The sequence below is a fragment of the Monodelphis domestica genome, chromosome 5, assembly GCF_027887165.1.
Source record: "Monodelphis domestica isolate mMonDom1 chromosome 5, mMonDom1.pri, whole genome shotgun sequence".
Taxonomy (NCBI): Eukaryota; Metazoa; Chordata; class Mammalia; order Didelphimorphia; family Didelphidae; genus Monodelphis; species Monodelphis domestica.
Window position 1 is genome coordinate 308,224,979 of NC_077231.1, and position 22,791 is coordinate 308,247,769.

The window sequence follows — 22,791 nt, forward strand, 5'->3', positions numbered from 1 at the left end:
GGTCGCTGAGGTCATGTAGGGCTGACCTTGGGCACCCACAGACCTAAAGAAGTGGGATCTGCCATGGACTAAGACTAGGGAAATGGAGAGTGAATTTCTCAAGCCAGATATTAGCCTTGGGTCATCTGATAGTGACCCTAAACATACTCGAAATGATGCCACAATTGTCAAGTCAAAACTGGAGGTGAGAGACCTTGGTCCCACCAGCTCCTCACCCATAGTACCTTGTCCCCTAGGAGAGTGGGGAGTGAATGGAGAAGCACTGAAGTATCTACTAGGTTCCAAGCACTATACCAAGCCCTGGGAATACAAATGGGAAAAGAGGACTTTCTCCTTGCTCTCAGGGAGTTCATACTCTTAACTGAAGAAGACATCAAATAAAAGAGAAATCAGCTACAGTACATAGAGCAAGGCCTAGGGATCCTTAGAGTCCTTAGCCGGTTAGATGACAGTGCCCCAAGGGATGCTAGAATAGCTAGGCTTGAAGTCAGGAAGACCTGTTCAAATCTGGCCTCAGACACTTGTCAGCTGGGTGACCCTGGGCAAGTCACTTAACCTCTGTCAGCTTCAGTTTCCTCATCTGTAAAATGGGGATAATAACAGCACCTACCTCTAAGGGTTGTTGTGAGAACCAAATGAGATAATAATTATAAAGTACTTAGCCTAGTGCCTGGCCCATATATTTATTGATTATTTATTCATTCATTAGTATTTATTATTATTTGGAGAAGAGAATAATCTTTTAGAGAAGCTGGTACACTACTTCCCATCACCTCTGTACGTGTCCCAGCATCTTTCCTCTTTTGCCTTTTCCTATTCAGGAACCAGAAGAAGAAAGTTACTTCGGGGACTTTCTGTCGCTACCAGAAGTGAGAAGAGCCATCCACGTGGGCAACCTGACTTTTCATGATGGTTCTGAAGTTGAAAAGCACATGTGGGCAGATTGGTTCAAATCGGTGAAGCCGTGGTTAGTGGAGATCATGAATAACTATAGGGTAAGGAAAGAATTGCATACACAGTCTATTCTGGGCTTTCTGAAATGACCCAGGGCAAGCATGACTTTTGTTTGAAGGGTTATTTTTAGCCCACATTCTACATTTCTTCTCCTTTTATGGCATTTCAGCCAAACAAACTCACTCCAAACTTTTGATTTTCCTGAATTAAATACTACCCTCTCCTCAATGGTGCCTTCTTTCCCCCTTTCCCCTCCTCTAGATGTTTTGCTTTCAAAGTTTGCCCTGCTGATGCGCCTCATTCTTGTACCCACTCACGTTGTCCTAAAACATTCTCATGCAGTTCACCTTAGGCACCCTACTTGTGGTCCCCCGGCTCAGCATCATCACCCTCAACTCTTCCCTCTCCTCAGCCTCCGTTGCCAAGCAGATGCCACGTGTGACCTATTCAGGCCGCTCAGTGGTGCAGTGGATAGAGGGCCAGGCCTGGAGTCAGGAAGTCCTGAATCCAAGTGGCCTCAGACCCTTACTAGCTCTGGGACTCTGGGCACGTCACTTAATCCCGTTTGCCTCCGTTTCCTAATCTATAAAAGGATCGGGAGAAGGAGATGAAAAACTCTCCAGTGCCCTTGCCAAGAAGACCTCCAATAGAGCCTCAGTCAGATATGACTGAAGCCACAGAACAGCAGTGGTCGGTTTTACCTCCACAATATCTCACAGGGTGACCCTTTCTCCACCCTGCTTCTCTCCTGGCTCCCAGTCAGTCCCTTTCCAATATGATCTCCACACGGACATCAGTGTTATTTCCGAAAGCACAAATCTCCCGACGTTACTCCTCTGACCTCCACCAAATAAACTGGTACCCATTCATGATAGACAGGAAACAGACTCCCCAGATCTTCAGTGCAAGCCCTTTAAAGTCTCGAGTTCCTCTTTGCAGACATTCACACCTACATCTGAGCTTGGCATTCCATCCTTGGCCTCTGGCTCCTCTCTGCCTCTTTCTTGTCCCTTCTGTTTCGTATTGATGTCATGTGTGCCCCTTGATGGCGGAGATTGCTGGGCCTTTGTGTCCCCAAACCTAACAAGACTGTACTAAGGGCAAGATAGATCTTCTCTTCATAAAAGAGAAACTTTCTGACGATTAGATCTGCTCAAAACTGGAATCCACCTCCTCGGGAGGAAATGGATTTGTCCTCAGTAGAGATCTTCAACTTGTTGAAGTTGATATGATATGATATGAAGGGATATTATTATCCCCATTTTACAGATGAAGAAATGACTTGTTTCCATTTGTTTTCAAGAGGATTCCTTTCTCGGTGTCCGTGGTCCCTCCCAATGGGAGAGGCTGTGATTCTTCCCTTCATAGTTATTCTCCACTTTTGTAGTTCTTCAGAATGGAATTTCTCTTTATCATTTCTCCCTTGTGTTTCCAAGTACTATCTAGAATGCCGAGGATTTTTGTAGAATCATTTTGTATTTTGAAAGTATACCACAGTTATAGACTTCATCTCTATTTGCCTCAATTTTCTCATCTGTAAAATGGGAATAATACTAATAGCACCTACCTTCCAGGATTGTTGTGAGGATCAAACGGGGGTATATTTGTAAAGCATTTAGTGTAGTAACTGGCACATTGTGGGTACTTAATAAATGTTTGCTTCTGCCCCACCTTCCCATTGTGAATCCCACTTAGTCATCATGAATTATTTTCTAGCTGTTTTTCTTTAGTCTCTTTGAGAGGATTTCATTTTAAAATGTTAATTACGATCCCAGCTTAATGTATGCTAGAGGTCAGGAATATAAAAAAGCGTGCTCCCGGCTTTATTTCTCCCTTCTTTGGGTATCACTAGCTGTATCTTTAAAAGAGAATTTGAAAGAATGTTGCTCATTTCTATTTTTAATAATAATAATAGTTGACTGTGTATATATATATATATATATATATATATATATATAGTTTACTATGTGCCAATTATGTGCCAGTATAATTATTCTCTCATTTGATCCTCACAATAACCTTAAGTGGTTAGGTGCTATTATTATCCCCATTTTACAGATGAAGAAACTGAGGCAGGCAGGTGTTAAGTGACTCGCCCAAGGTCACACAACCAGTAAGTGCTTGAGTTTGGATTTGAACTCTGGTCTTCCTGACTTTAGACCTGAGGTGTCACCATGATGCTTAGTGGCTCCTTATGTTCATGGCTGCATCTGTATTTTAAATGAATTTTTTAAACTAATGCTCTATCATATGTCACTTGACCCCCATTGCCTAGCTCTCACCACTCTTCTGCCTTGGAACCAATACCTAGAATTAATTACAAGTCAGAAGTAAGGGTTTAAAAAAAAAGAAAAGTCTTTCTCCTCCCCCTTGTCTATAAAATGATGGTAATAACTGCCACCTCACAGGGTAAGATTTTAATTTTCTTTCAAGTGATTTGTGAGAATCAAATGATATAATGTCTACAAAGCAATTTGTATGCATTCAAGTGCTTTATAAATACCAGTGATTTTCTCTAACTATTCCCATTGCTTAGAAATTATTTTTATTTTTATTTTTTTGCCCTGAGCAATGATTTTCATCCTCATTGAGAGATTCTGGTATGGAAATTCCCTCCATTATTACCAATCAGCAATTCTATATCCCTTCTAGTTTTGAGAGTTGCCTGGACTCCTGGGAGACTTGCCAACATCACACATTCAGAATGTGTCCATCAGGACTTGAATTCAGAACTCCTAAACTCCAAGTCCAGCCAATATCCTATTAGATGTTCAACTAGTCCTAAAGCTATTCTCAGGCCTTTATTTCTCCTCAATGTGAATGTTTTCTAAAACCTTTAAACCCTGAATCCGTTCCCAGTGAGAGGGGCCAAAAAGCCGTGAGCAGTAGTAGCATGGCAGTCAGTGTCATGGGAAGAACGTAGCCTCACTGCTACTGGAGGAAGAGGACCGAGCAAGTTGTCCCTTTAGAGGGGAACAATGGCGGGCTTCCTCCCAAGCCCTTGTTGGTTTATTCAGCTGGAGCCGGTGATGCGTCCTGGTCCCCTTGCCAGCAGCGGTGAACCACAGCGTGTATGTAATAAGAGCAGAACAGCCCGGGCTGGCTTCAAACATTGGTGCCCCGAACACCAGATTTACTGAAGACCCAACTTTAATTTGTCATCGAAAGCCGCACAGATTTTCTGTTCCCAGGGAAGAGTAGAGGTCTGTTGTGAGGGCCAGGATGCTTTGAGTTCAGCTCCCCACCAGCACCAGGTAGGCTTCCCCAGCGGCTGGATGGTTGGTTGACTGCTTTTGTTTTCTTCTTAAAATCCTTCTCTTCCATCTTAGAATCTGTATTGGGCATCGGTTCCAAGGCGGAAGAATGGTAAAGACTAGGCAATGGGGGTTAAGTGACTTGTCCAGGGTCACCCAGCTAATAATAGCATTAGGAATAGTAGAGCCCTTTCACAGAGAGGAGAAATAGGGGAGAAGTTAAGATATTGCTCAGGATCACACAGGAATAGTAGAGCTGGGATTTGAACCCAAGATCTCTTTGTCCAAATTCAATACACTTTCCAATGGGCCACTTGGGCTGTCTCCTGTCATCTCTTGTCTCATTGGCTGGTCCATCTCCTTTCTTGTGGTCATATCTTCAGGAATTCTCTTCCATCTTCTGGCCTGCCTTTGTCTCATCCACGAGGGAGGCCCTCCTCACCTCCACCTTTTAAATCCTTGCTCCAAAGCTCCTCCATGAGGAAGCCTGTCTTAATCCCCCTCAGTAGACCCACTACTCCCCTTAGTGATTACTTTTGTTATTTATTTATACCCATTTTGTATTTTTAAGCCTATTTTTGGTCCACCACCCCTCCCCCCAACACGGAATGTAAATTCCTTGAGTCACCACCTGTTGGGTTTTGCTTTTTTGCCTTTGTATTCCCTTCCGGGCACTGTTCCTGACGCAGAGTAGGTTCTTAATACATTCTTGTTGAACAAATCTATGCTGTCTTTGGTGGGGGACTCTGCTAGTAATATAGTATTGTTTATTGACGTTCAGTATCTCTCTTTCCATTTCCCAGAGTAAATAGTGACATATAATCAGTTCTCAATTATCTGTACTAAGGGAATGAAGCAATAATGTAAATAGCCCCAAAGACTGGATAATCCAAAAATAATATCTATTCAGTCTTGCAAAATTGCTATTGCCTTTTCCTCGCCGGCAGACTGACCTTCATGATGTTTTGTTTAGACTCCTACTAAAATCGGTTTGAGTTCCCAGAGGGTGTCCTCTCTGGTGCCCCTAAAGATGCCAGCTGCCAAAGGGAGCCGTCAAGCATTTAGATTTTGCTAGAAATCGCCCACAATTTGGCTAATCAGAAACCGGTTGTCTAGTGAGGCAACAGAAGTCAATAGATGCTCAGAACGATGATCCAGGGCTGCACTGGTGGAGGATGGGATTGGAGGAAGGAAGATGTGGGTCTCTCTGCTGGGAGTGCCAGGGAACCGTCAGGGTCTCTCCTTCTGAAACTCGGAAACCCTAGTGGAGACGGTGTGGGATCCATCCCAGACTATCTCAGAGACCTTGACTTATGTTACACAGAACATGATCTTCTTTATCTAATTAGTATTTTATGAACGTATTTGTAAAATCATAGATGGAGAACTTGAAGAGGTCATTTTAGAGGACTTCTAGTCCAACCTCCTCATTTTGGACCATTGGGGAAACTGAGTCCCCTTTAGCCCACCGATGCCGTTGTGGTGTGCAGCCCCACCAGACTCTCTTACTAGAAGCAGATACTGATAGCAAACTTCAGCTGGCTCCAGTTGCCCTTGTGAATGCTGTGCTGTGCCTCCACATGGTTATGTTTTGAAAGGTTCCATTGCCTGGGGGTTGGGCTTAGCTCTCTGTTTAAGAGTTCATCCGGTCAGGAAATTGTGGTTCTAAAGTTCCATTGCCCTGCCACTCATCATTCTGCAGCCCATTAAGTCCCAGCTAATTGCATCTTTAGGATTGGGATCTTCATTACTGTGCTGAAGCTTTAAGCCCACCCCCTCCATTAGCTTTTTCCCCTTTCCCCCCCTCCCTGTGCTTAGAATATACTTATCAAAAGGAATCTGCCTTTAAAAGTGTCCCTTTTCTGATGAACAGACACATCTCATGGTGGGGGAAGGGGGGCTTCTAACAAACAATGGGGCCCTCAGTTGCTGCAGACATTCCTGAAAACCCTTGCTCCTGGAGGCGTCTTTTCTCTGGCAAACCTGGCCCAGGAAACTAGATCAGATAGAAACTGAAGGGTTTTTTATAGGCCTGGATCTTCAGCATGGGGGAGGGGGTGTGTGTGTGTCAGAATCTGGTCTTCCATTTGTCACTTGGAAGGCGAGAGAATGGCTTTCTTTTTTTTTTTTTTATTAAATAAGTAGACATGATTCCCCAGGTTTGCATGGCTAATGAAAAGTAGTCAAGTGATACTGGATGACCATGTTAGGATATCAAAGGATCTTGCTAGATTAGAACATTGGGATGAATTTAATAAGGGGAATTGATTTTCTTGAGGATAAATGTAAAGTAATTACTTGGGTCCAAAAAATCAACCTTATGGATAAGAAGTGAAAGGTAGTCACGACTTGAGAGCAGTTTGACTGAAAAAGATCCAAGGGTTTTAGTGGTCCAAAGGTCCAAGGCAATTCAGGGGTGTAATATGGAAACTAGCAAAGCTAAGGCTCTTGGCTGCATTGAAGGATATCGATGCCTTCCAAGAACAGAGAGGCGGTGGTTGTGTTGCAATCTGCCCTGTTATATTGAGCTCACTTCTAGGCACTGTCAACTTGGAAAAACACAGAACTACTAAAGTAGTCAGAAAAACCAAGTCTTTAATCAGGAAAGAGATAGGTCCATAATAATAGGCCACTATCACCAAGCCAAGGGAGCTGAAACCCTGGGGCTCTGGGGACTGTATCTCTGGGAGACTGCACGGGGAGATGATTCTCCAAAGAATAATAGAAGGGGGGATCTTTTGTACCTTTTGGGGAACTCTGGGTTTCAAACCTACATTGACAGGTTGTAAGCTGGCTTGGGAAAGAGACTGTAGCCAGGAGCTAGGGTATCTGGGAGTTTTCTGCTACAATGGATACTAAAAGGATGGTTCCTGCACCAGTGTTGGTCTTCTTGGGAAGGATCTCTGATGAAATGGGGAAACTTCAAATACTAAAAGGATACTTAACATTTGATTAGGTCTACTAGTTGTGAACTGGGACCATTAAGTACTTTAAGGTCTATTGTTCAGTCTGAAATGGGTGAGACTGGGACTTCCCTTGGGGTGAGTTCTCAGGAGTCTGGGGCAAAGTTGGGGTTCCCAAAAAACTCAGTTGACAGCAGTCATTTACGGAGGATATTGACAAAAAATTGGAGAGTGGTTTGGGGGGTAATCTAGACGGTGAGGGAAATGGGTCAAGAAAGTGGGACAGTTTAGCCTGGAGAACACTAGTACTGGGCTTCATGTATCTGAAGGGCTGTCAAGTGTCAGAAGGTTTAGACTTCTTCTTGGCTCTCAGAAGGCAGACCTGGACACGGTGGGTGGAAACTATAAAAAGAACCACTTGGGCACCATGTCAAGAACAACTTGCTAACAATGAGAGCTTCCCCAAAGTGGAATGGGTTGTCTCTGAAAGCAGCCATCAGCCCCTTGTGGGCTCCCCATCTTTAGATGACTCATCATGGCTCGGTAAGCAGCTAGAGACAGGTTTTGAGGTCTTCTTGCTCTGAGAACTCTTTGAATTTGTCTTGATATAATTAAAACCTAGAACTAGCCCAGCTTGGCCTCAGAGAACGCAAGAAAGAAAGAATTCCAACCTTAAGAGTTGGAAGGGAGCACAGAAGTCATCTAGAACCAGAAAGAAACCCCTCCTTCACACCCTAACAGGTCAGTTGGTTTCAATTTGAAAGTCTTCTGGAAGGGAACTCCTTTCGGACCCAAACTATCCCACTTTTAGATCACTCTCATTCTTAAGTAGGGTAGCTAGGTGGTGCAATGGATAGAGCACTGAGTCTAGGAGTCAGGAAGACTCATCTTCCTGAGTTCAAATTCAACCTCAGACACTTACTAGCTATGTGACCCTGGGCAAGTCACGTTACCTCATTGGCCTCAGTTTCCTCATCTATAAAATGAGCTAGAGAAGGAAAAGTCCAACTACTCTAGTATCTTAACCAAGAAAACACAAAATGAGGTCATGAAGAGTTGGACATGACTGAAAAAACAATTAAAACAACAAAGTTCTTAACCTCTTATGGGCCATGGACTCCTTGGCCTTCTGAGGAAATCTTTGAACCCCTTTTCAAAATCATGGATTTAAATAACTGAAGCAAATCACTGGGTCTCTTCTCCTTCTCACTCCTCCAACTTTTAAGCTGTCTTTTAGGTGTCATCTTTTCCCATTAGAATGTAATCTCCATGAGAGCAGAGATTGTATCCGCTATTCTTGCCACAATGCCTGACTCACAGCAAGCATTTAACACTTATCGGCTGGTGATTAAGTGGCCTCGTCTTTATCGCCTCTGTCACCTGGTCTCTCCTTCTCATACTAGAAGCCGAGTCTTTTCTTCTCTGAGCTAATTATCCTTGGTCCCTCCATTGAGCACGAATTTGGGGTCCTCCATCCTCTAGGAGGACCTCCTGAGATCATAGTCCATTCATTCTCCATAGGTTCTCCTCAATCCAAGATGGACGGAGAGTGGAACCAAACGCTTTCATAGCTGGAAATAGTCCTCTTTGGGTTTATGGTCAGTTTAATGGGCACTTACTGAGAGCACAGTGGGGTAAGTTGTTCTTTTCACTGGTTCTGCCTCTGAAAGAGCAGATAATTGGGTTAGCTGCATTAATTGGCCTCCTGGCATGGCCTTGCGGGCTGAGAGCTCTCATTATTTTGCTGGGGCTTAGTCTGACAAAGTAGTGCTTGTTCCAAACTTTGGGAAGCACATTCATGCCATGGAGGTTAGCGGATTCAGAGAAGGACAGTTTAAACCCGAGAAGATAGCTCAGATATTTAGGGTGACAGCATAGAGGAAGAGTAGGAAAGTCAGAGCGAGCCCTGGGACAGATTCTGGGACACGTACAGTAGAGAGAGTGCAAGGTCTGAGCTGAGGAAGACTCATCTTCCTGAGTTCAAATCCAGCCTCAGATACTTCCTAGCTGTGTGATCCTAGATAAGTCATCTCATCCAGTTGGACTTAGTTTCCTCATCTGTAAAATGAGCCGGAGAAGGAAATGGCAAGCTACTCCCATGTTTGCCAAGAAAACCCCAAACGGAGTCAAGAAGAGTCAGAAACAATTGAAATGGCTGAACAAGAACACAGATTCTAGGCAGCCAAGGGGCCATCATGAGGTCATCATACACCAAGAATCGGACGGGGCCTTAAAGGTTCTCTAATCCAACCTTCTTATTTTGTGGTTGGAGAAACTGAGACCTGAGAGATTGAGAGATGATTGAGGTGACCCAGGGAGTAAGCAGCAGCGTCCTGATTCTGGACTTCTAACTCCAAGCTTGGTACTCTGCATGCAGGGTTCTACCCATGGCCCTTCCCTACCTCCTGATACACCATTTTGCTTCTTAGAATGACTAGCTATGTTGTGGGTTTACCCCAGGCTCCACCTCCCAGACAAACTCTTCTTCTCGTCCATATGCCCTTCCTCGATTAATTCAGTTTCATAAAATGCTTCCTATATGCCAGGAATTGGTTTTGGCATGTTTACCTGCTATGACTTTCTCCCTCTCCTAGAATAGAAGCTCTTTGAGGTCGGGGGTGATTCATTTTCATCTTTGTTCCTCTTGTGACTTACGCGAAGCCTGTCACTTAATTAATATTTGTTGAATTGAGGGGAACCAGGTGGCTCAGGGGGTAGAGAACCAGGCTTAGAGACAAGAGGTCCTGGGTTCAAATTTGGCCTCAGATGCTTCCTAACTATGTGACTTTGGGTGAGTCATTTGACCCCTATTATCTAGCCCTTACTGCTCTTCTGACTTGTAACCAATACTCTGTATTAATTTTAGTACCGAAGGCAAGGATTTAAAGACATATATATATATATATATATATATATATATATATATATATATATATATAAAACATTTCCATAGGGACCTTAGTGCAGGGCCAGGAGCAAATGTGAAGCATGTGTGTGTGTCCCTGTAGGGTTGAGTCAAACCAAAAAGCAGTCAACTACTCAGCACAGGACTGAGTACACAGTTGGTGCTTAACAAATGCTTTTAAAGCACTTCTCTTGATAGGTCTCTGGCCTCCCTCTCCTCTCTCTCTCTCTCTCTCTCTCTCTCTCTCTCTCTCTCTCTCTCTCTCTCTCTCTCTCTCTCTCTCTCTCTCTCCCTCCCTCCCTCTCCCTCTCTCTCTTTCCTTCTCCCTCTCTATCTCTATCTCTGTCTCTCTCCCTCCCCCCATGTCTCTCTCTGTCTCTGTCTCTCTCTCCCTCTCCCTCTCTGTCTCTCTGTCTCTCTGTCTCTGTCTCTGTCCCTCTCCCTCTCCCTCTCTCTCTCTCTCTCTTTGTCTCTCTCTTCCCCCCTCTCCCTCTCTCCCTCCCTCCCTCTCCCTCTCTGTCTCTGTCTCTGTCTCTGTCTCTCTCCCTCCCTCCCTCCCTCTCTCTGTCTCTCTCTGTCTCTCTGTCTCTCTGTCTCTCTGTCTCTCTCTCTCTCTCTGTCTCTCTCTCTCTCTCTCTGTCTCTGTCTCTCTCTGTCTCTCCCTCTCTGTCTCTCTGTCTCTCTCTCTCCCTCTCCGTCTCTCTCTCTGTCTCTCTCTCTGTCTCCGTCTCTGTCCCTGTCCCTGTCCCTCTCTGTCTCTCTCTGTCTCTGTCCCTCTCCCTCTCCCTCTCCGTTTCTCTCTGTCTCTCTCTGTCTCTCTCTGTCCCTCTCCCTCTCTCTGTCTCTCTCTCCATCTGTCTCTGTCCCTCTCCCTCTCTCTCTGTCTCTCTCTTTCCCCCTCTCCCTCCCTCCCTCCCTCCCTCTCCCTCTCTGTCTCTGTCTCTGTCTCTCTCCCTCCCTCCTTCCTTCTCTCTCTCTCTCTCTCTCCCTCTCTCTCTGTCTCTGTCTCTGTCTCTCTCCCTCCCTCCTTCCTTCTCTCTCTCTCTCTCTCTCCCTCTCTCTCTGTCTCTGTCTCTCTGTCTCTCTCTCTCCCTCTCCGTCTCTCTGTCTCTGTCTCTGTCTCTGTCTCTGTCTCTGTCCCTGTCCCTGTCCCTATCCCTCTCCCTCTCCCTCTCTGTCTCTCTGTCTCTCTCTCTCCCTCTCCGTCTCTCTCTGTCTCTGTCTCTGTCCCTCTCCCTCTCCCTCTCTCTCTCTGTTTCTCTCTCTCCTTCTCTGTCTCTCTGTGTCTCTCTGTGTCTCTCTCCCTCCCTCCCTCCTTCTCTCTCCCTCTCCCTCTCCCTCTCCCCATCTCCCTCAGCTTCCTTGTCAGCTGACTTTACTCTGAAAAAGATAAGGAGAATGTGAGGGCCGTTCTCCCTAATGAGATCCACTGAGGCTCTAGTTGGTCTTGGCTGCACTGTCCGATTGTCCAAAATTGGCCTCGTTCAGCTGTATGCAGGAATTCCCCAGGGCATTTGTACCCATGTCATGGTACTGTTTAGGGAACCCCCAGGCTAAAGGGTTAGAAGGAAGGCTGGGAGCCCCTGGATAGCTGAGGGCCCTCCTGGGCCAGCTCCCCCTTGGCCAGAGAGCCCCGTCTCAGAACCAGCCGCCGGGGCTGTCAGTAACTCCGGAGATGGCCAGCCAGCGTCATGGAAGCCCTCTCCAGCCGGGGTGGCTCTATGGCTCAGGCGTGGCTCCGTCGGATGCCCCGGATGATGCCAGCTCTCGGGTTCGCATCTCTGGAGAGCTCTTCAGAGGACTCGGGATGCTTACTGGGAGGAGAGAAGACGTACCCGGGGGTCTGGGCCATCCTCAAGGATCTCAAGGGCATCCTATGGAAGGCGAAGAAGCGTGCTCTCCTTTGGAAGGGGAAATGTTGACCCTAGAAGGGAAAACTAAGGGAACCGGTAGAGCTGCAGAGAGGTGGGTTTGAGTTCTGGGAGAGGCCGGACTTCCTCAGATTTGTTGCCATTCCGCACTGGACTGCGCTGCTCTGGGGTGCTGTGGAAGCATTCCAGCAGAAGGTTGGGTGCTGGGGAGGCCTCTGAGGGCCCTCCTCACTCTGGGATCCTGGAGGACCGGACCCAGCAGAGCAGACGCTCCCTGAGGGCAGGCTTTGTCGTTCCACTTTTAAATACCCGTGGCTGGTTCCGTGCTTTGCTGGGCAGAGCTATTGGTAGCATGTTAGCTGTCCAAGGCCAAGGATTGTTCTATTTTGGCTTTGAAGTCAAGTCCTTAAAAAGCATGAAGTAAGCACAGACTGTGTACTGGGCCCTGCGCTGGTTGGTCAGTTGCTTCTTGGTTTGACGTGGTCCAGCTGGGACACTCACACCCATTCCATGTACTCCTGGCTCTGCACTGAAGCCCTTGATTCAAATCTCATCTCTAACCCTTAGTACCCAGTGACCTTGGGCAAGTCCTTTGTAGGCCTCAGTTTCCTTAGTGTGTAAAATGAGGAGCTAGAACTAGGTAGCCCTTGCCGAGGTCCCTTCTAGCTGTAGGGCAGAGTCGAGGACTGTGACGGGGGCATAGATTAGGAGTTGGGGTCATAGGAGGCCATCCAGGAGTGCCCACAGTCATTAATTTTTTAAATTAACCAAAGAAGTCAGTTTGACCAGGGGCTTCTGCTGTTTCACAATCAGCCTTTCCTTCCCCTCACAGGAAAGTGTGTCTTGGTGAGGTAGTTGGAGGAGAAATCAGTTCGTGACTTCTGCTCATTCCCAGGGAGCAGCGGGGAACCCCAGTGGCCTGCCACTTTGGGAAACTTTGCCTAGAGACCCCCTGGCATGGGGATTTGCCCATCCTGCTCGGGGGCATTTGTCCAGCCTTGCTCATCTCAAATGCTATGGGCCACCTCTTTGCCCCTTTGAAACTCCCCAGGTCAGATGTCGTCATAAAAACTGGCAAAACCAAAGGAGGTTACCGTGTTACATGGGGACCTCCTGAAAGGTGGAGTCCCCGAGGCCCCTTTGGGGTGGTTTTATTCTTTTTCTGAGGAAGGCCTATTGCTGCTGGCTGCCCCCACCTTCACCATCTATCTTTGTCCTCGGGTAACTCCGTGAGCGTTCCGTTCTGTTCTGCCGGTTCCTGTATCGATTACACTCATTTGCACAAGCCTTTCCACCCTATTGACTCGCCTGTGCGACATTCTCCGGAAAGGGGTAGCGGCAAGGATGCGTTACTGCTCCAAACAAGGGGCATCTGTGTTTTAGGGGGGAAGACAACAAGCGAGGAGGGTGGCCTTGGGGAATGAGACCTCAGAAGACTCCTGATCTCTCTGCTGACTGACGCCGTGGTTTTTGCATTGATTAAAAGCAGGAAGTCCGTGGAGGATCAGTGACACTGGATTCTGTTAAGAAATGGATGCTGGGTGGCCACTCTGTAAAGGATGCCAGCTTGGCCATCTGGAGGATGGCATTTTGAGGGTCACCCATTGAGCTTAGACACCTGAAATGACACACTTCTTTTCACACTTAGCCCTCTCAGTCCTCTAAATGATGTCTAGAGTGTAATAAAAGTATTATTATCCCCACTTTATAGATAATAAAACTGAGGGAGAGGGGCGAGTAGGCGGCACAGTAGATTGAGAGCCAGACCTAGAGAAGGGAAGTCCTAGGTTCAAATGTAACCTCAGACCCTTCCTAGCGGTGATTCTGGGCAAGTCACTTCACCCCCATTGCTTAGCCCTTTCTACCCTCCTACCTTGGAACTAATACACAGTATAGAGTCCAAGACAGAAAGTAAGGGTTAAAATAAAAAAAAAAACTGAGGTGAAGGGAGCTTAAAGGACTTGTCTGAGGTCTCTCAACTAGTAATTGTCTGTTGCTGGATCTGGGCACCAGTTTTCCTGATGCCAAATCTGGCGTTCTATCTATTGCCCGTATTTGCATCTATGAGTGCAAGCAGAGCCTGCCCTCCCAGAGCTTTCAGTCTACTCGGAGAAGTCAATGTGTACGTAGATTGCATATATAAAGCAGAGAGGAGATGATTGAGGGGCAAGCGCTAGCTGGTGGGTGATGGAGAAGGGTTCCTATCGGTCATTGTACTTGAGCTGGAGCCATCCTGGCCATTCAGGTTCTAAGACTGGATATTTACCCATAACAAGGATGGTGGTGAGAGATTCCTGTGGAGAAATAGTGCGAAATGACCTTGGAGCAGTCAGGAAGAACCTGCGTTCTATCCAGCGTTTGACACGTCCTGGATGGAAGAGATGGGACAAACCATTTCATCCCTTGGTGCCCCCAGACAACTCTGAGACGAAAAGTTAGAGGTGGCGTGTGCCCGTGGAGGACATTCCCATACGGGGAGTTCCCTACCTTCATGAAGTTATGTCACCCCAAAAAACAGGGGAGGGGTGCAGAGAGGAAGTGAAGGTATTAGTGCTGGGGCGGGGGGACGTAGCTGCCCGGTTGAGTGCATTGGATCCAACCTGGGATTCCCCCAGCTACATCTGCCCTGGCTCCTGGCAATGGAAGGACTGTGGGAACATCTGCTCCTTTTCCGGATGAGCCCATTTTGCAGCCCGTTGGGTCCGCCTCCTCCACTGGCCGGACTTTGCTCTTCTAAGAAAGGCTGTCCGTGGGCCATTTGGCAGTGGTTGGGGAGGGGTCCCACAATGCCTGGAGAGTGCGAGCCTGCAGTCACTGGACCATAAATCAGTCATCCTTTGGCTTCTGCAGGGCTTCTCTGTTTAGGGGGCGTCCAGAGTGAATGTGGGTCGACCAAAGCCGTCCCTTTAGTAAAGAAATCAGAGGCACGGTTCATCGTTTAGAGCAAGAGCTTTGGGGCAGGATGCTAACTTTCCTCGTCTAAGTGGACAGCTCAGCTCCCAGAGCCCCCCAGCCCTTGGAGGATGACCCTCGGGGGGTCATGCTCGGAGCCTGCATTCCACATGTCAGGGGAGGAAGCTGACCCGTCCCCCTAGCTTATTTCCAGCTCATTAAAACTGGGTTATTGATGGCTAGCAGGGGCAAGCCTGAGCCCCTGGGCTGAGGAGGGGGTAGGGGAAGGTACATCTGGAGCAGTCGGTGGAATGTGAGGCCGAGCAAAAGAATCCCCCGCCCAGCCCTCCGTAGGCCTGTGTGAGGAGAAAAAGATGGACGTCGGTGCTGGAGATTCTTGTCCCCCAGTGAGGAGAAAAGGAATGTCCGCCTAGGAGGGTTGTCGTTGTCCTTTATTTGTGTTCTTTACCAGTGAGATGAGATGGTTTTCTCTTCCAGGCCTGGCTTCTTTTTATTTTCACTTAAAAAATAAGTTGACTGACGCCTTTTCTTTTCCAATCACCGTCCATTCCGGAAATGCCTCCTGGCTCTCTCCTTCCCTTCCAAATGATGCCTCTCTCATAACAAAGAAAAATATTGAGCAGAAACGCCGACAGAGAGTCCGTGTCCGGCCCAACATACGCCAAGCGGTCATGGCGGTCCCTCTCATCTGCAGAGAGGAGAGCCTCATGTCTTCTTGTCAGCTCTCTGGGCAACTCATGGTTTTTCTTTATCTGCTCAGAATTCAGCTTTGAGTGAATGAAGGAAAGGCCTTCATGGAGTATTTGCTGTGTGCCTAGAACCGTGCATCCAGACCAAAAGCGAGATAACCGCTGCCCTCGAGGAGGTTACATTCTCTTGTGGGGAGACCTCAGAGAGAGCCAGAGAAGGCCCTTTAGGTCTGGAGTCACGGGATGGTGAACAGAGCCATTGAGCAGTGGTTGGGCGTGCCTTTGTAGAAGCAGTGGCGCTGTAATGTGATTACTGGGCCCTGCGAGGTGATAAAGAGGGTTGCTATGGATAATTGAGCACTTCTAAAACTGTTTTAGACCTCCTTGGCTCTCTAATAATAATCATAATCATAGCAACCATTTATGTAGCCTGTACCAAGGTCTCTGCTAAGCCCTTTATAAGTATCATCTCATTTGATCCTCATAACAACCCTTGGAGGAGACATTATTGTCCCCACTTTACAGATGAGGAAACTGAGGCAAATGGAATTTAAGTGACTTGCTCAGCCTCACGCAGCTGATAAGGGAAGTTTTGAACTCAGGTTTCCCTGACTCCAGGCCCAGGGCTCTATCCCCTGCCTCACTGACCACTAGTGGGACCATTGGGTCGAAGGCCATGAAAAGTCTCCTCATCGCTTGACTTGTGACTGCCCTGGATCGCTTTTTAGAGAACTTTGGCAGTCAGGGCTGGTGGGTGTCCTGAATCCTCTGGCATGTGGCCTCTCCTTTCCATCTCCTTTAAAATCCCCCCATGTTTCGAGTCAGAGCACAACTGAAGAAGCATTATCTTCGATGGGAAAAGGCCACTTGTGTCAGTGCTGGCCGGAGTCCCAGCTTTCTTCTCTCTCCCAAGGCCAAGCAGAAGCCGAGCTGGCAGAAACGTGGGCTGGCAGGCCCCAGGCTGCGCACTGATACCAGGCTCTTGTTGAGTGAAAGGCCACCTCGGGAAGGCTTGGGCCCCAGGAGTGGTTCTGAGGGTGGTCCATGGGAGAGTTGTGCTTCCGCCTCCCCAGACCTCCCAGCAGGCACTGGCCACTCAGGCTTCTTGGACAAGACAAACCCCAAAGGCCAGATGCAGGATGTCTAAGCCAAAGGCCATATATAAGCAAAGACCTGGATGTCTGGATGATGGAAAAACACTGGCTGGGGAGGGGAGGGGTGGCCGGAGTGCGAGGGCAGCTGTCCAGGAAGGTTTATGCTTTGGGATCGCACAGGCTCTTTAATGGATTTTCAACTGCTAGCTGCAGGTCAGGTTTTTTCGTTTTGATCCTGAGCCTTGGAGACACGTGGGATCTCCCTTTGCGAGGAGGAGTTTCAGTGAAATGAGTCTCTGGGCAGAAGCTTTGGGATGCATCGGCGAGGGAGGGGGCAGCGTTCACGGGCCGCCATATTGCTCCAGGAAGAAAGGGCTCCCTGCCCTCAGCAGCTATTTATGCCCAAGCGCGGCCTGCAGTGGAGAGAAGCAAAGGAAAAAAGGCAGCCAGCTCCTGCCTCGTGGATTTAGCATCTGGAAAGAAGGTTCTTTCTTGTTGTTTTTTGGTCCAAGGACAGGAGCGCATTCAGAATGAACAGAGATAGCAGCCAGCTGGGAGCCTTGTACGGGCTGGAACAGCTCGGCTTCAGGATGATCGCTTCCCCAAACAGGAAACCACAAAATGTTCGCGATTAAGGTCACTGGATCAGGGGGGAAAGCACACAAGGGTGGCTGCAGGCTATCCGGGGGCTCTGTAAAAGCGACCAAGAGGGCACCACCTGGCAAAAACACAGAGGCTTCTGGGACCCGGGGACAGAGCCGGAAGGCAGACTTAGATGAGAGAAATAAAAATGGCAGCCTTCTTCTACCAACCAAAGCTGGTTGAATTTGGTTTTCCTGAAGACTGAAGAACTAAGCGTAAACTTAGAAATGGCCCCAACAGGACTTGTTTCAGTTTTCTCTAACATATGGACTGCTGGGGATGTGGGATGGAGTAAAAACGACTTCCTCTCAACATAAACTGTTTACCCAGATTATAGGATTTCAAGCAGAAAGGCTCTGAGAGGCCAGTGAGGCCAGCTCTTTCATTTTCCAGATGAGACAATCAAGACCCCAAGAGAACAGTTTTATAGGATCGCAGGAAAAGGGATTCAGAGCCGGAAGGGACCTTCGAGGTCGCGGAGGCCAGACCCTTTTTTTCATTAAGGATAGATAATGGTGAAGAGTCCTGTCCATTCACGAGTGCCATTTTTGAAAAATTACGATCCTGACAGCCATCCAGTCACTTCGTTTTACAGCTGATAAAACTGAGGCTCGGAGAAATGAAACCGGCTGGCATTCAAACCCAAGTGCCATGACTCCAGCTCTCTTATTCTTCCCCTCATTGTTCTGAGCCTGCTCAGAAATGCAAACAGAGCTTTAGAACTGGAAGCCATCTCGTCCAACCCCTTCATTTTACCGAGGAGGAAACGGAGGGGGTGGGCAGGAAGTAGACTTGCCCAAGGTCACATAGTTGGTGGCAGAACTGGGATGATTTACATTTTTCAACAATGATTTTTTTAAGAGTCATAGTTGTCTAAGTGGCGTTCTTCCCTTCCCTTGAGAAGCCCGGCAAGTTTTGCACCTTGGCTCTTGGGCCAGTGAGATGCAAGAACTCATTGCATTAAAATACGAGCTTGGATCATAGGAAGGTTCTCAGGAGCCTAGAAGGCCAAGTGGAAAAGGAGCTTTTGACTAATGGTGTCAATTTAGTGATTGAAGATCTGGGTTTGAATCCATCCAGGCCGACTTTCTGCCTCTTGGCTTCCTCTTCTTTAAAGGGAGAGGGTCAGACTAAATGAATCTCTTCCAGCTGACTCTGTGGGCTGATGACAAAACTGCTTATTTCTGACATTAAAGCCTCTGTGAATAGTTACCCCAAAGTGAGCCCAGAGTGGCACTCAAAAGGTGGTAAAATCAGTGAAATTAGGAAGGCAGCTTCTTTGTTCTCCTACTGTATTTGGAAAGTTGACTCTGAGCTGGGAGGGACCTCAAAGTTCATTTTATAGATGAAATAACAGGTCCCAGAGGTGAAGTTACTTATTCAAGGTCACACTGGCAAAGAAGCATTTATTAAGTATCTACTGTATACCAAGCACTGTGCTAAGCCCTGGGATGCAAAGAGAGTCAAAAGATGGTCAGAGGGAGCAGCTAGGTGGCTCAATGGATTGAGAGCCAGACCCAGAGATGGGACTGGCTTCAGACACATCTTAGCTGTGTGACCCTGGGCAAGTCACTTAACCCCACTGCCTAGCCCTTAGTGCTCTTCTGCCTTGGAATCATTACATATTATTGATTCTAAGACAGAAGGTAAGGGTTAAAAAAAAAAAGATAAGGGATAGAGTACAAATAGCCATGAACAAGATTAGCAAGATTTATCCTGATGATAGTGTGCTCAAATAGGATGGTATAAATGGATTACCTTGTTGCAATGAGAGCCCATTTGAAATTATGAAACCAATTTTTAAATTTTTAAAAATTTTATTTAATTGATTAATTAAGAAAATGTTTCCATGGTTACATGATCCATGTTCTTTCCCTCCCCTCCTCCCACCCCCCTCCTGTAGCCAATGCTCAATTCCACCAGGAAACCAATTTTTAATAGAGCCACCTAGCAGGTATGAGATGACAGAGCTAATTTTCAGATCTAGGTCATAGATCATAAGAGCTGGAAGGGACCTAGAAAGCTATCATATCCAAGAGAAAACTTAGGGGACTAACTCAGGGTCACATAGTCAGTAAATGTCTAAGGTGGGATTTGAACCTATGTCTTCTTGACTCCAAGTCCAGTGCTTTCTTCCCTAGACCATGCTGTTTCCTCTGATTCCAAAATATTATCCTGGGGTTGGAGGTGGGGCAGAGGATGATTACTTGTAGGGATGAATTAAAGTCTTGAATAACCTGGTGATTCATCCCCAGACAGACTCTGAAAATAGACTATCCTGCCATGTAGTAGAATTTGGGTTATGAAGTATTGTGCAAAGGGTTAAATAAATGGAATAAGATAAAGAAATGAAATCCTATCCCTTTGATTCCTCCTTTAAAGAAAGACAAAGAGATTGGCCTTAGTCTTGAAGCTACCTTTTCCCTTGGATCACTGACCATGGATGGAGCCCAGGCATATGAGGATGGGGAGAAGCAGCAGCTCATTGGTTCAACACACCTGCCTTTTGGCAGTTGGTGTGACAAAAGCTGCTCACATCCCATTTTGATCTCAGCCTTGTTGTTGGCTCTCTTTATTTCATCAATGTTAGATACAGACTTAACCCTTGCACAAGGCTATGTTTAATAAGTTATGAGGCCAAAGTGGTTTAGAGGGGGCTGGATCTGAATGAAATAAAGTGGGAAAGGCTCCAAAGTCTTAAGTCTTTCATGGTTCTGTCTCAAAGACGTCGCAGCCACTCTGGAGCTTATTTCTGAAGGCCTTTGTATTCTTGGTGCCTGGCCCATGGTAGGCATTTAATTTTGCCATCTTGGCTTTCCTGGATCGTGTCTTTTAGGCTGATGCCATCCACAAGTATTCACTGATAACTCAAGAAAAAGCTTCATAACTATTCAATCCCAATTTTGTGTTTCCTGCCTTCTCAATGGATGGGGTGGAGGCCAGGGAAGAAGAGAATTTGGATATTATGAGACATTTGGAGGCGTCAGTTCTTCCTTGGAGTGAAATGAGAGATAAATCATGTGGCATTTCTCATGGACCTTGAACAGAGTTATTTTTTTTAAGTGGATGTTATCATCCTGGACTAAGGAGGGTGATAACATGTAGGCTAAATTTAGAATCTGAGGTCTTGGTTTCAAAATCTGACTCCCTGTGAGACCTTGCACGTGGCGTGGCACTCGGGATCACTGGAATTGCAAAAGGGATTGAGATGGTATTAAATGGATTGAAGGAACTGGAGGTGTTTGGCCTGAAGGAGAAGACCTAGGGAAGAGAGGGGACCTGATAGCATTTGGAGGCTGTCATGTAGAATAATGTGGAAATTACAAAGATGCATTTGATGTAAAAAACACAAAACACAAAAAACCCAACCCCCCAGTACTTGGAGCTCTTCAAAAGTGGAATAGACTTCCCTTGAGAAGCAATGGGTCCCCCTTCCCTCTTCAATCAAAGAGGGAAAAGGAGAGAAGAATAAAACCTTTACAAAGTACCTACTATATTCCCAGAGGCACTGGCTAATTGCTTTATATATTATTTCATTTGACCCTACCCTGGAAGATAGATGCCATTATTATTCTCATTTTACTGATGAGGAAACTGAGACAGAGGTGAAATGACTTTCCCAAGATTATGCCCTTAGTAATTGTCCAGGTCTAGATTTGAACTCAGGTCTTCCCAACTGTAGGCCCAGTGCTCTATCCATTGGACCATCCAGCTGCAAAGATTAGATAACACTTGTCAGAGATGCTGGGAAAGGATTTCTTGAGAGGAGGGATACACTTTCCACTAAATGGCCTCTGAGATCTGGTCTGCACTGAGATTTTGTGATTCTGTGGCCTTAGGCAACTTCCTTTTAAAGGGGACTGTGTGTTAAACTGCCTTTTGCAAGCTTGGAAATGGAAATGGTTCCTTTTGACCTTGACTGTCGAGTTAATGTCAAGAAATTCCATCCAAAGAACGCTTGGCTTATTTATGGCATTGACCCCCCAACCTCTGAGAGATGGCTGAGATATGCCATAAACTAGCAATGGCAAGACTGTGTTTAGTAGCAAAAGCAATTTTTTTCTAGGAATTTTTATACATAGATTGAATCTCCCCCTACCTCAGTAGTCTGTGTCCCTAAGAAATGAGGAGGGTGACCATGTTTTTAGCACCTGAAGACTATGATTTTCCTCTTAAGTTCCTTTTAAAAGTAACCCTTTTCAGCAAATATTGACAAATATCATCAGCAAATATTGATGAAGTACCTACTTTGTGCAAAGACAAAAATGAAACCAGTCCTGCCTTCCAGCAGCTCACATTCTGCCAGAGGTCAACATGTGCATAAATAATACACAAAGGAGATTCCAGGTAATTTTGTGGGGAAAACCCCAGCTGCTGGGGGCCAGGGGGAACCCAGAGAAGCTTCCTAGAGGACTGGGGCTCTCAACTGGGGTCCTTGACCTTGTTGTTGTTTTTAAGCTTTTTGATAATCACATTTCAATATAATTGGTTTCCTTTATTATTCTATAGATGTTATTGTATGCATTTAACAAAATGTGATTCTGAAGAGTCTGTAGGTCTCACTAGGCTGCCAAAGGGGGCCATGACATTAAAAAAAAAGTTTCGAACCCCTGCTTGAACTCAGGTTTGGAGGCAATGAGGAGTTCTAAAAGGTGGAAGTAATGAGAGTAAGCTGGGAGCAACCAATACAAAGGCACAGAAATAAGAGATGGTATATATGAGAAAAGGGGGGAAGGGAATGAGTATTTATATAGCTCCTACTATGCGCCTCGTACTGTGTGCTAAGTGCTTTACGAGTATCATCTCATTTGATCCTCACAGTATTGCCCCCATTTTATAGTTGAGGAAATTGAGGCAAATAGAGGTCAAGTGATTTGTCTTGCATCACACCACCAAGGGAGGTCTAAAGCTGGATCAGGCTTCCCGCTCAGTGCCATTCGCTACCAGCTGCTCTAGAAAGAGTGAGAAGGTCCTTGGTTATGTGCTTGCCAAGAGTCACTTGTCATGAAGCCATGGCAGACAGGAAAGCCTGAGTTTGAATCCAGTCTGACCGTGAGTGGCTCCCTGCATTTCTCTGAGACGTGGGAATCTTGGTGCCTCCCTCCCTGGGCTGTTATAGGTCTCCCTCCATCCTTCTGGCTCCCCGAGCCCCCAGCGGGGATGCTGTCATAGTATATGGCAGAATAAACATGGTGAGCAGTTAAAAATACAACTGCTGGAATTCTTCCTGGGGGAGGCCCACACTGGATCCTTGGTCTGATAGTCTTACCCATTGCATCTCATTTGTGCACAACTGAGACGTTAAAATCGTCTTACTCGCTCGGCAAGGAAAATGCTTCTGCTTGCCAAAAACAATAGACGTTCTCTGACAAAGGCAAGCTCCATCCTTCAGTCCCTGGAGCACAGGGACTCTGCAAACTGAGGAACTGCCTTTGCACGATGGCATGGTCAGGGATAAACTGTTTCATTAGAGAATCCCTTGGAGTGAGTGGATTATCGTCCTTTTTCGTGTAACTTGTGTCTTTCCCCGTCTTCTTTGTATAGGAAAATGTTTGCCTTATAAGAG

At 46.6% G+C, this 22,791-nt stretch overlaps 1 protein-coding gene across 1 annotated transcript in view; it reads left to right on the forward strand.

Moving 5' to 3' along the window:
- The window catches only part of CPVL (carboxypeptidase vitellogenic like), a 134,947-nt gene that overhangs the window by 86,308 nt on the left and 25,848 nt on the right, over nucleotides 1-22,791 (forward strand). Inside the window, exon 11 of the mRNA XM_007505266.2 lies at nucleotides 822-995. Within this exon, the coding sequence (XP_007505328.2) occupies nucleotides 822-995 (174 nt within the window). The remainder of the gene's footprint in view (nucleotides 1-821; nucleotides 996-22,791) is intronic.